The following is a 14,145-nucleotide window of genomic DNA, read 5'->3' as shown; positions in this document are numbered from 1 at the left end:
CAATTGAGTCATAATCACATTCTTAAAATTCTTAAATCGGCACCCTTGAGCATTATAATGGGACACCAGGGCGCCGCGGCATCCCGGTTAAGAACCACTGGACTAAGCCATTCCCTTAAACTTGACAGTATTTTGTTCGTAAAGCCACAGTATTGGCAGCGATGCCAATCTACGAAAGTTTCTTCAGAAATCTCGGATCGTTGGCAATAGCCTACCACCTTAGTGTAGATATGTATTTTTCCAAAAACACACACGTTCTTCTAAAAACAAAGACAAACAGAAACGTTGTAACATCCAACTAAATCATAAAATAAAACTATACAGGGCGGAACTCAACCTGCTAAGTGCATACAAACAAAGTGGTTGTGTATCCAATGGAAGGCGTACTTTAAGATATTTTGGAAATACCGCATAATTCGGCAACAAAAATTATTCAATCTGTTATAACCCAAAGCAAGAAAACTAATAAGCTTAAACTTTCTAATATTTTTCTAATAGGATGAAGTGACGTAACGCAACTTTGTAAAAGCTTTCACCTAACAGAAACAGCTGAGGGCAGGGCACAGAGACAGTACGTAAAGTTGCGGATACAAGAAAAGCATACACAGCAGCTGATAGTTGATAGCGCAATACGATAAAAGGTTGATCGCGAAACCGAATTTAACTTACTTTTAATTTAGTAAAACAGAGACACGGTTAAAAAAGTCGGCAAGACAAACTGAACCATGTGGATGTATTTAGATCAATTCAACAGTTTTATTTTAACAAGAACAACGTCACAATGCTGTTACTGTAGAATATTTTGGTGCATAAATAAATGGTTTATCGTTTTAAAAAGAAAAGAAGCTTCATCAGAAAACCGGTACTCCAGCTTTTCGGTGTAAGTGAAAAGTATAAAGTAAGCTGCGAAAATATTTGTGGTTTATAAAGCGTTTGGATGCATCAGAAAAGCGAAACTACTGATGGATATCGTGTCCCTACCTTTGAGTCACATACAATTTTAAATAAACCTATGCTGTTTCAGTGTTTATTCCGCGAGACGCACCATTTAATAAAGTTGATTGAAATAAGAGAGTAATATTTTTCGATGAATATATGGCATGCGCCATTGTGTTTGGCGCACCTGGAGTCCGTCGTGCTACCGCACCAACAATTTGAGAATAATTTTCCCAAAACGTTTTTTATCAGTAATGAAAACGTGCGTCAGATGCTTATAGCTTTTCGGTACTAGGAGTACGGCCGTTGGCGGCAGGCTCGCAGTGCTCTGCGTTGTTCGCGAGATTTTCGTTGGAAACTTGATTATCGATTTCCTGAAGCGCTTGCAGGTGAACTTCGACGTCGCCGCCCCATTTAGATGTCTTCATTGCATTCTGGTGCTGGGCTAGGCGACGCAATGAACCGGGCTTCACGATGGAGCCTATAAAACAGCGAAATACGGTGAACTATCAGACGTAAGCAAAACGCGAAAGTTAAGGTCTTACGAACCTGGACAAAAGGATAACGGTAACCAATAAACGATTAAAAAAGAAACCGTTTTTATGATAGTCCCGAGCAGGGGTTAAAATCTCATATCTTACCGGGGGTATCATAAAAATATTTTGAGTACGTGAGCAGGAAACTCGTGATTAAAGAAATACAAACTGCTTTATAATAAGTTATATTTATTGTATCTGCTTTATTTACGGTGTAGATATGCGTACAGACATTTTAGCAGCATTTATAAATAAAAACCTATAAAATGGCATCGGCGCCAGCATATAAATTTTAATGTTTTTAAGGGGCGAAAGTGACAAGATTAAAGAAAAGTCGCAAATTGAACGACTTTCATTTCTCCGAAGGCGCCTAACTTACTTGTTCACAACACTAAATAATATCACATGCAGCAAGACTAAGTGGATGTTGTTAGCCAGGGGGAAAAGATAAAGTGCATAATGCACAAAGCTGTCTTACCGCTTTTTTTCGGTCCCATCGACCTGTTTTGGGTGGAAGAAGACCCGCTGGGGGTTACCGCCTTCTTGCTCACACGGACTGCTCCTGTATCATGATCAGGCTGTGGAAAGTGATTCTTCGCGACGGGGATAAGTAGCATCATGATGGCACACACGATAAACAGTGAACCTCCCATGTAAAATGCGCTCACGTAGGATTGCGTGGCGTCATAGATGCCGCCGGCCGCAACCGGGCCGATCACCATACCTGTCAAAACATGCCGCCTTTAGTTATACGCTCTTAGTGCAAACCGCCCCGACACGAAAACAAGTGTTGGACGTCGCGCAAGAACAACGTCTAAACCACGTTCTGGACGTTCAAACCATTCACATTAATCGTAACTATACTAAAACTAATGCTGACCACGGTCACATTATATTCTTACCCAGGGCCAGCATGACGTTTATGTATCCCCACACATGTTTTCCGCTTTCATTGCCAAACAATTGCATTGTTGTGACAAACATTAACGAGTTGAGAATTCCCGCGTTGATTCCAGCCACTGTAAGTAAAATTGTAGGTTGTCATGATGATATACATACAGAACTATAGTGTGCACCCTAAATGCTTAGTTTACCTCAATTACCTATAGCGTGGATTGTCTACATAAAAATTGTGCAAGTTTAACCACCAAGAAATCAACCGACCGAGTAGACATTTCTTACATGGGCGCTTGTCATACCTAAACCAATATGAGATAGAGGCACAATCAAGACAATATGATAAACGTTCCCTCAAGATATATCAACAATTAACAAAGGTAATGTAGATAACATTGTATTGTGTCTCACTACATTTTTCGAACGATCCGTTTTTACGCCGTCTAATCAAGACATACAAAGGTTTCAGACTATACACATTTCTGTTACATTTTTGATATATTTAGTACTGTGCGTCCACGACCTTAAAGCAAGTCGACAGCAGAACAGAACATGCCACAGTTAAAGGAGTTTTACAGCATGAGTAAAGAGGCGTATGAAACGCCTGTTAGTCGTTGCGTTTGTATTAAACTTTTTTGTCCGGGCTGTACTACAAGCTTGTTGCTATCACGATAAAATGTTAGGCACATTACTATTGTGGCACCGAAAACTGTTTGAACCAAGGTAGATGATCTAACACTCACAGTCGAGCCTTGCCAACGCTTTTTTAGCCGAACTACGTAACACAAAGAATTATTTTGCCCATTACAGGTAAAATTGTTTTGAAAGCAAAACCAAAAGTATGTACCTTAAATAAATATTATAACTAAATAGCGTGGCTTACCGATAGCATAGGCGAACATGATTCCGAGTGACTTGAATTGCGGAGCGACGATGGTCGCCAGGCCGACTAACGCGGCACTACCGGCATACTCGTACGCCAAGCTAAAGCGTATCTTGCCGGTAACCACTGCGCACAACAGGCGTCCCGCAAACTCAGCGATTCCGTAGGCGGTCATCACCCAACTGGTGGAACTGCGCTCTATTCCGATGTCTTGCATGTAGTCAATCTGCACACATCGAATTTGGCTCGTAAAGCTTTCATAACACGATTTTGATAATTAAGCATTCACGATCGACACGAGAATAAAAGTTAAGGAAACACATATAAATCTATTATAACGATTACCGATTAATTCGTAGTATGTTTTATCCGAGCAGTATACAATGCCATTACAAATCGGATAGGTATGAATTAAATATTATTGATGAAAGTAATGCGTTAAAATGTTTCACCGTGGCGGCGATAAGGAAGGGATCACATTGAATAGAACTAGTTTTTTCATCTGACACGCGTATTCAAATAATCGCAACGTCGAAGTCAATAAGAAACATTTTAAAAATAAGGTCGCATTTCGCACAGTCGGGCACTGTTACCTACGACTCAACAGAAAAATAACTCACCAGAAAAATGAAGGGAAAGAGAAACGAAACGCTCCAGAAGAGTGTTCCCAGCATCCATAGAATAAAGACTGGGTTTGCGCATACGGAGCAGTCCCACACTCCCTTATTGAGGACGTTTTTCTTGATCTCCTGTGCAGCGAGGCTTATCCTACTTTCGGTGTGCATGTGTTGCAAGGATTCTGTGACTGCTTCCAGGTCCGCTATGCACGAAATAAAAAATTATTTATGGACGAAAAATACGTTTATTGTAAAAAGAAAAAGAAAGACAATATACAATTAAATTTTAAGCGTTGATTACGGACCACAAAACACTTATTCTATTTTAATGAAATCATGTCTGGTGTTTTTAATAGCCCTTATCAAAAAGCATGTGCTATCTGTCCTTGTTAGAACAGATTATTGATTCTATTGTAATCTCACAAATATTGTAATTATGTCTCCGCAATTAAAATTGATTTTTTTTAAACAAAAAGAAACAAAGTATTCTTTTGGGCAAGGTGGGGTGCTCTGCTCCGCCACTAATCACTAATCTATGATCAACCTTTGTCATGCTGCATGTGATCGCATCATTTCCTATTGAATTTCCTGTTTTAATCCCACAAAGAGTCCAACAGGGCATTTTGCAATAAATTTAAAGAGTCAAACGCTACCTGACTTATAATGAGTTTAACACAACATCATGACATCAAAAACACCAACAGGTTTTACATTAAAAAAAATAACTTGGACAGAACTAGATTTAACAGGGTGCTAATCAAATACTGTTGAGTATATAAAGAGGGCCAGAGTAGATCAGGTATACAGTTTCCAAATGCTCCAAACGGTTTGTACACATACAACAACAACCACCCACGTGATTTTATGTCGCTAATACCATTTAACCCGAAAACTCTAAGTGACAAACAAAACGCCGAAATAGTTTTTCGACTTAATTATTTAACGTAGTGTAACGCACTTTTTATGCATCTTTTGAAACTACAGTTAATAATGATACGTAACACCACAAGTTGGTAAAATGATACCTTTTGGCATGGATGTGGTGGTTTTGTCGATGAGCGACTCAGATGGCTCGACTCCGTCAGTGTTGGTATTTTCCATTTTCTTGCGCAGTTTGCTCTTTACCATTTGCTCCTCCGTCTTAACAGGCTTGAACGCAGCAACGCACGCGAGTCCTATAACCAGCACCAAAGCCGACATCACTCTTAGAGTGTTGCGCCAACCGATCACTCCAACCATATAATTGGACAAGGGGTTCACCAGCAAAGTACCTTCAATTAAGAAATAAATATATATTAATACCGCTATAAACACACTATGTAATGAGAAACCCTTCAAAAAAAATTCCGTTATATTACTTAGATGGCTGATATATTTCCCATTAATTAAACTGGCGAAATAAATCTGGCATTTCAAAAGGTGTCCACCATTCGAAAAAAATTACATATATTTTTTATCGAACTAACTATGTTATTAGCTTTTTTGGATATTACTTTACTGTTTTTGGTGCACATACGTTCAGCGAAACATAGAAATACAAATTGCTAAGCAATAAGGTATGAATAATTTATCAGGCGAAGTCTAAACCTTGGTTAACCGACTAACATTTATTTGTTGAAGATATGTTCTGCTACGCTCGGCTATCTTAGCGAGTTGGTGTTAAATTTGTAAATATCACTATTCTGAAGTGTAGAAAGTTGCCAAAGTAACTCAAACTGCTAACATTCATACCGTATATGATTTTAATTTCACTTCATAGAGAAAAACCATTAATGACCCCCATATACCGATAGTAAGTCTGGCATGGTAAACAGATCTAATGTGGGTAAAATGGTCTACAAGGAAGCACTAATTTTCAAACTACTCCCGAGGGTTCAAAAGCTCACCGAACGATATGCCAGCCGATGCAAGACAGGTGGCTACAGCCTGGTGCTTGTTGGGAAAATATTGTCCCGTGAGATTCATAGCGGTGTTGTAGACGAAGTTGGCGAACACTCCCAGCATAGCACTGAAATCGAAAACAACGTTCGTGGGATCTTGCTGTTATTGCAACTTGCAAGGCTTCGTGCAAAACGTGGGAGCGAAATATGTTAGAAGTACTTATTTGATTTGGACTTCGCGTAATATAATATAGAAACAACGTTAGTTCACAAGGTATTTGAACAAAAAAAAAATTTCAATACATTTTGATATACTTGTATTCTTTGGGTAACGAATAAAATAATTTTATGTCAAACAAACGTATTTTTGGGCAAAGAACCGATGATCTGGTTTAAAAAATATGGTCAACAAGCGCGAACTTTATGACAAGGAAATCGTGGTTACGGTAAGTGAAAAACATGCAGTAATTCTAGGTCAACACAAGACTTAAAAAAAACGCCAACCATACGCAAATAGTTTATGTTTTGTCTGGCTGAAATTATTAGCATTATTCACACACACTAGATGTCCGATTGTCCGCAATGTTTTTAACTGAACTCTAACCTGTAAGTCAGAAACATTAGGTAAAGCCAAGGGGTGAATGAGGTCACAACGAGACTAATTGTTGCTCCAAGAACGCCGACCAAGCTGACTTTTCGGGCGCCATAAACGGTAAACAGTGGTGTGCTGAATGGGCATGTGCCCACTGTAAAGCCGAACGCCAGAGATCCGATCCAACCTGAAACAAACAATACGCCATACGTCAGCACTTTCAAAAGCCTTTCTCAATACTTAACCCGTGACGTTTGCCACTTCACAGACGAAGGGCTAAGTTGTTAGGGGAAAACGCTATGACTTGCTTTGATTACGTTGCGCAATGTCACTGGCATTGTTAATCAACTAAAAGGTTTACGATTAGCCTGAACATTGTGCGGCGCAGCAGATTACTAACACATAAAACTTACGTGTTTGTTTTGAAGTTGTAAAAAAAATTGTAAAAAATGTTGTAAAAAATTCAATTACGCACAGCAAAAATTGTGTTAAGAAATATATAACTGGCTAAAACTTGAAAATGTAAAAAGCTTTCTTCCGAAGCTGTATAATCATGGACAACTGGAGCAAACTTTGCTTACGTTAAATTTTTGCAGGCATATATTTTGACTTTGAACGATAGTAAAACCATTCAACAGGAATTATATAAAAATGTTGTTGTGACACTTGACAAATTTTCGAAGAAATCAGCGGGAAGAAGATAATGTCCAAAAACGCTTCGGGGCATTTGTTGCGTAAGGTCTCTCGCGAGACCTACCGTTTCAAGAAGGCTGTCCTCTAATTTGTTTTCAGCTTAACTTTAATCCAAGCCTGCAAAAGACGTTTGCCGAAGGATATATCGATTGCCGCACTAGAAATGTTGCTTGCCGCTAAAGTTGTTGTTGGCCGTTTGCGTGGGTTCAGATCACGTGATACACCACGCAGTCAAGTGGTGCGTGAAGCGTGAGGAAAATGAGGAACACGCGTGAAGCCGACAACAACATAGGACGCTCGCTTAACGACCCGGGAAGTCGGGATGCTGAGAGAAGCACTTTCATGTCAACACCAGAACTCAGAGGCCGTTAAAACGAAAACACCTCATTTTATGATGGCAGTTAAACCAAATCTATTGCTACTTAACCACGATTTGTACAGGCAATATAGGTCCAGCAGATAATGACACAAAACTGACAGCTTTTAAACAGAGTTGCTTTTTGTCCAACTAATGCGAAATCGAAAACCATCAAACTGCGTTGAACGAGTCAAACCGCAGATACAACCTTCAGTGGATAAGTTTTACGATATTTAAAAATAAAAAATGGGTTAACATATTATTTTAATAAATAAGGCTTCTGTATACAAAACATCTATTAAGCATTAAATAAAAGAAACTGTGGCTTGGAACAAAAATAATAGATTAATATTGTCATATTTCATGGCTTTTTTAAAGAACTTATTGTGAATTTTATTTAAAAAAAAATAAGTTCTGTGGTAATGCTTAACCACAACTCGAATACCTTTGGTAACGTGTTCGAAATAATAAGTGCTTCTACGTATATTTCGACAGACATAAGAGGTAAACGTAAACTCTTAAAGGACTGAGAGCATTGGCCCTTTTACATTTTGTGATCTAGAAGTAAATCGGTGTATGATTGACGACCTTTGACCTAGCGCACCTTACTTGTAATCAAAGCATTTCTATTATCCGCCCCTTCGAAGATGCTCAAAACGCCTGAGGATGACATTGTCCACTTAGAAATCGTTGTAACAATATAATCGGCAGGCGATAAGTTGAGGTCGCACAAATAAATTCCTAATTGTTAGAGATGTGTGCTATTTGCTGTTAATACAGGGTTGTTAATTGTCATTTACGCCAACACACTGGTTACCGCCTATTATATACTGCGAATGCAAAGCATACAGCTCATAAAATATTCAAACAGATTTAAGACGATTTGCATTTTTGTCATCATCGTTTAACTGATGTTGATTTATATTTTATTAAACGCTTTTGTTCTGTGTTTTAACGAAATCTTGAAAATATAAAATTACTTAAAACCTTGTACATTTGGCATAGATCTACTTGGCTGAGGTTAGCAGGCGTTAAAGGTAAAATAAACCTGCCGTGCTTTTGGAGATCCACAAGAGTAGGTAACCGGTGAATTGAAATAAAAACACTCCTACATATGTAGCATGGAAATCGTGTGACCAATCCATGTTTACCGATAACTAAATTGGACGTAACAACCACCAACCACACACGTCTGAAAGTTATACAATATTTACATACGTCTAAGGGTAAGTGGAATCTACTGAATGACAAGTTTTTTTGACTTAATTTATACTAAAAAGGTTTATCTAAATTCTAAAACATAAAAAATGTACGATTAGTTTGAATATAGCATTTAACCAATGTGTTCAAATTTTGACGTTGTAACAGACGGTCAGAGTGCATTGGGCGTTGTTGTTGGGGATGAAAGATTTCCGGCAACTTCGAGTTTTGCGACTCGCACGGGATAATGGTATTATTCAACGTTGCATCACGCAAAGGCACAGTCATCAACAAGTGCACAGAGACAAAGCGCATCCCAGCCCGCCATACCACCGCAAACAGCGAGGTGACAGGCTGCTGCAGAGGAAGCACGTGGTGCGCCGAAGCGCAGCTACGCAGTTACGGAAAACAAGCGTTTCTGCACTGGGTTTGCTGCAAAGCTGTTTGTTGCGGTTGTGTGCGATGCATACACCACGATAAAGTGCCGCTACATGACATTGGAACAAAAGCTTTTTAGGTTAAGCGAGAAAAAAACTAGCAAGTTCACAGTGCTGGTAAAACCAGTGCCGTATTATTTAAACACAACAAGAGAACCCACGTACCCGCTTCCAGTTTGGTGGCGTTGAATTCTTCAGTTAGGGAGGACACCAGAGTTCCAAAGCTCGACAAGACCCCCGCAACAGGAATCATAACAATCCACGAGGCAACAACCACCACCCAACCCCACTTGGGCGGATTTGGATCTCTAATGAAGTTTTATACGTTTTATTTTTCTGTGTTAGACATTAAAAACCCACAAATAAACGCCGCAGATGTCTTTAAATAACGTGTAGACAATAACAGCCTATTTTACACCGTTTGTTTAAATAAATACCACAATACCTAGTTCAGTTGTCAATAGTTATTATACACGCTGTCATTCTAATGTGAGTCAAACTATGCTTTCATCATGATTTGTATGCTTTCATCATGATTTTTTCGAGCATTATTTGAGGTAAATGCATTAAGCTGGGTCGCACTCTCGTAATGACACGCACTTACACGCCATCAGTCTCGCAAATCGACACCCTTGACTTGTCGGTGTCCATTATGATGTCCAACGAGCCGAAGACCAGTGCCGGTCTGGAGGAGGTCGGGGAAGCCAGAAGGTCATGGTGACTCATGGTTGCTGGTTCGTATTCGTGCTGCACGTCGTGCTCTTGGAATCGTACGTAGCTGGCGGCAAGGTCAGTCCCGTTACTTCCCTTTTCCAGGTCAACGACAAAGTCACAAGGCGGTGGTGATATGGATGTGGGCTTCAGACCATTGGGCGAGTCGATGTGTGCTGGGTTTGTTGATTTCAAATTGGTTTCCGCTTCCATAGGCGAAGGATTGGTTTCCCCATTAGACCCTTCCTGTTTGTCCGCCCTAATTGGACTTTCACAGTTGTCGTCCACCAGGGGATCCTTTTCGTTAGTCATACCCGTGTATATGTTTCACGTCTCTCGGTTAAGGCAATAAACAGTTATCCAATTTTGCTTATAATTCACTGTTACGTGACAAACGTTTAAAATACGGCATTAGATTATTTTTTGCTTTAAATTAGATTTATACAGCTCAGCATTCATCGGGCAATAAAAAACACGGTACCAAATGTCAACCTGAACGCGTGTCGCTGTCCAATACATTGGTATATCGATTAACACTGCAAAACGACATGCGGCGTGGGCCACTGGGATTACGGACGCTGTAGAAATCTCTAATCACAACACCAGTAATTGAACATATGCCGGCGAAACGAAATAAACAGCAAGTGCCTACAATTTAACTCAGTATTGCCGTATTGAAGAGTAGATGTTCGGTGATGCTACTCTTTCATAACAAACGCTGTTAGTGTTTATACTGTTGTAAGCGACGGTGTCTAACATAAACAAAACGCACAGTTAGCTCAAAGGTAAGTTTTGCCTGTATCTCTTCTCGACTACTTGAGTCGATCGATCAGTTAGTACACATATGAAGAAATTTCAATCTGTAATTAATCTCCTGAAAAGCGTTGCGACCGTGCTACACGTTAGTGGTGATATTGACAACCTAAAAACGTCCATCAACAAACCAAAACGGTAAGGCTGAAACGTAGTTCTAAAAACCTGATACCAACTGCTGTATAAATTCTGAGTTAAACGACAGTCTGCCTGTCCCTTCTTTGTGGTACAAATCGAGATGTTTACGACTTTTCCATAACATATGCCTTTGTTATAACCACGCTTTTCCAGCACGAGAAGCCCTCAATGACCAACAACATTGCGTCACCTCTTCTTCGCTTCGCTTTGCGGCGCTCGATCAGCTGACGGAAAAGAAAAAATAACTGCTAGAGCGTGAAATAAAGAAACAAAGAGTCGCTCCTTCGCCACGCCGACAGTTTCGCAATTTCGTCTACTCAATTATTCAACAGACCCGCGTCTGTTTCGAAATCGCAAATTTAGGAGAAACCAATACTCAGATTTCGCAATAGCTAGTTGTTGTGGATTGGTTTTGTTGAACGCTATATTGCGTAAAACTTGTGCTCAACGTTTACTAAATTTTGTTTATAACAATATTACATATCTCACAGGTTCGTTTTCTTTGGCTTCGATAGGAGAGCCATGTTTGATTCGCCACACGCTGTAGTAGTAGGTATAAGCCACGCTTATAGTTTGACATACTAATTTCGTCTTTCATAGTCGATCTGATTTGTCTGCAGAACATTACAAGTATGTTTATGTTAGTAACGATAACTTCTTTTGCATATTAATGTTTTTCGTATATAGTAACCTAAATTACGGAGAATGAAAGAAGCCCAAATCGTGTATCAACAAACACTAAACCCTAATGAAAGGAATTTATTTGTTGTCTTAAATGCTACAACTCTGAAAAGTTTGACTAGATATTTTATAGTTGAAATGTCATTTTAAAAAAAAATAACTTACCATCCTGTAAATCCTTATTTTATTGGTTTGCACGTATGTCGCATATAGATAATCTGACTTTGTCATTTGTAGATTAAATAATTCTCCTGCAGTGTTTACAAATTATACAGTATTAGTTTATTTCTATGTAAACAATCCCCTAAACATATTTTAAAAGGAACAAGAATCGATAAAATGAATACTGTTGTCTATAACAAGTAATCCAAATCTCTGAGTTCATAGTTAAACGCCACAATTAGCTAAAAAGTAAACAAATTCAAAACTGCTTTTTATGTTATAACCTACTAAAACTAAATCAGTTTTCAGTGCCTTCTCGGATCCCCTGGAACCTTCTAACGGACCCCATGAAGGCAATGATTCCCAACTGGGGTGCAACGCTCAAGTGTGCCAACAGATATTTTAAATTATTTTCGATTGCATTTTTCCTACTGGAACCAGTCAAAAAGCTTTTTTCTACCTTGTGTTACAGGCCTAGCGTACAGTTGATGTGTAGCCTACTGCTTCAAGTTAGTTTATTGTGACACCACAATAAACGACTTACCGAAAACTATTGTAAGGGTGCCGCGAACCATTTCTATTTTCCGTTGATGCCGTAACTCTGAAAATATTGGAAACAACTGCCTTAAGGTTTGGCTGTGTTGCTATTTTATTACCTGTCACCGCATACCATCTGTTCCCAAAAGTCCTACGGAGACGAGGATGCAAGATTTTTGCCCAATGTGCACGCGGAAATGTTTTCCCCATTTTAAAGTGCCTTCAGAAATCCTTTAGAGAATGTGCGCGTAGTTTGAGATAGGTAACGTGGGCATAATTTAAGAATCTTCTTAACTCTCTTCTAACTCTTTCTCAACTCTCTTCTACCTCTATCTCTTCTTAACTTTAGCTATTCTAACGCGAACTCTTCTAACTCTTATATTATTGCTATGTTCACGTCAGTGAAAATGTGCAGATTTTACCATGTGCGCCTTGTTGGCCCTATACACTGATTTGAGAAAATAGTAGTTCATTATTTTGGAAAGAAAAAGTATAACATACAAGAGCCGCAATAATATTACACTCATTTGTGGTACACTTACCTCGTTTTAGGTACACTTACCACATATTGAGAATACATACTGAGAGGTAGTTTCAACAAGATCCCGTACTTGTGTTATTCTAGCAACAATCCTATCAATATCTGGTAAAAAAAGTACATTCCCGGGGGTATGAACCTTTGCAAGCCTTTATCATTACAACAAGCCCAAGACGTTTTTTATTTCGCATAGTTCAAGCAATTAAAAGCCTCGAATTAAGCAATGCAATAGTAAATGTTGGACAAAAAATGATTAAACCAGAATCGGCAACCTACGACCCACAAGCTCTTTTATAAGTTGAAGTAAGCTAATTGTTTTCTTCTCGGTCATACTTCTAGTATGTTTTTGTTTTGAGGAAATCTTTTTAGCCTAAACGTTCCTTCAATACCCTGGCCTAGAACTATTTATAGCTCGCGGTTCGTATTAACAATAGGTTTTCACCTTCTTAGTATAACCTGAATGCATGTTATTGTGCTTCGCAGGAATTCATTGAGTCATATAAATATAAACATAACATCGGAAGTTTACGGCCTTATTCAGATTGCACCATAAACTAAATTAGCGATTCATTATTGCATCACGTTAAAAGTATATTTATTACACCTCTAAATGTGATTATAGATGACGCTATGCGGACCCGAATTTTAAACTAAGCAAACGTAATGTTTTTGAGTTTCGCACCAACACTGAACCGCCTTCTTCTTAAATGTATCAAATGTAATTAGATCCCATTGTCCTTTGAAAAAGCAAGGTCAACCTCCTCGTTAACAGTTGTGTTAATATTATGCTTCAAAATATACGCTTTCGCAACATGGATACCAGTTGAAATTGTTTTACTCTGCACAGTTAGTTTGTTCGTAAGAAGGTAGTCAAACAAACACGTGCGTCACCAACTCTTGTAATACAACAGAGAATAGACCGAGGGCGAGCAGAAAGTTTTCTGTGTATTGTTCCTTTTGTGGCAGTTTGAGCCCAGAGGCAATGTCGTCGCAGGCACCCTGTTCTTTGCCGTAAGCTACGTTCCAAAGGTCAAACTACGTTCCAAAGGTAAGTCGTTATTTCGCTCGTGTGTGGCGCCATACATTTTTTAAAACTATTATCTCGCAATTAGTAAAAATGTAAAGCTGCTCGACGTTATAAAGAAAAAGAAAGTGAAGAATGCGATGGATAGTTTTTTTTATCTGCTGGTTGAAACTTTAGTTCTAAAAAGTTGCGTTCCTAAAACTAGATTTACAAATGACAGTCCTAATGTTGACAAAGCATTTTTGCACCCAAAATACACTGTGGGATTAGTTAAAAAAAACCTGCCTTTGTTTCTTATTCTTGTGTTAACTGCTGCATAATAACCTTGACTTAAATCTAAAAGAGACAAATCTAAATTGTAAAAAAGGTTTTGTTGGAAAAGTTGCTATCAACATGTTCTTAAAAACATAACCAGTGAGTGTCTATAGAGTGCAGCTTCCAATTGTATTTTGCCTGCGAAAATATGCAAGCCATTTAAAAAAATTTTGTAAACAACAAATTTCATCAGGTTG

At 38.7% G+C, this 14,145-nt stretch overlaps 1 protein-coding gene across 1 annotated transcript; it reads right to left on the bottom strand.

Annotated features, from left to right (window-relative positions):
- Positions 1–218: 218 nt before the first annotated feature.
- LOC146148149 (putative monocarboxylate transporter 5) lies at positions 219–10,771 on the bottom strand. Its single transcript, XM_083387629.1, has 10 exons — positions 9,634–10,771; positions 9,195–9,337; positions 6,354–6,528; positions 5,756–5,877; positions 4,895–5,140; positions 3,873–4,072; positions 3,253–3,478; positions 2,375–2,491; positions 1,951–2,196; positions 219–1,417 (listed from the first exon to the last, which is right to left on the bottom strand). Exons 1-10 carry the CDS (start codon positions 10,050–10,052, stop codon positions 1,212–1,214), a joined length of 2,100 nt encoding a protein of 699 aa, XP_083243755.1. The 5' UTR covers positions 10,053–10,771; the 3' UTR covers positions 219–1,211.
- Positions 10,772–14,145: the final 3,374 nt, after the last annotated feature.

Source organism: Ascidiella aspersa, chromosome 4, assembly GCF_963924565.1.
Source record: "Ascidiella aspersa chromosome 4, kaAscAspe10.2, whole genome shotgun sequence".
Classification (NCBI taxonomy): Eukaryota; Metazoa; Chordata; class Ascidiacea; order Phlebobranchia; family Ascidiidae; genus Ascidiella; species Ascidiella aspersa.
Note: the sequence above shows the minus strand (reverse complement) of the source record. Positions and strands in the feature narration are given on the sequence as shown.

Bases quoted from the DNA above. Each gene is read 5' to 3' on its own strand.
- LOC146148149 (XM_083387629.1), bottom strand. From the start codon at position 10,052: ATGACTAACGAAAAGGATCCCCTGGTGGACGACAACTGTGAAAGTCCA. The intron at 2,492-3,252 runs GTAAGCCACGCT...TTTTACTTACAG, and splicing joins CATGTTCGCCTATGCTATCG to TGGCTGGAATCAACGCGGGA. The intron at 1,418-1,950 runs GTAAGACAGCTT...GCTGTTTTATAG, and splicing joins GATGGGACCGAAAAAAAGCG to GCTCCATCGTGAAGCCCGGT.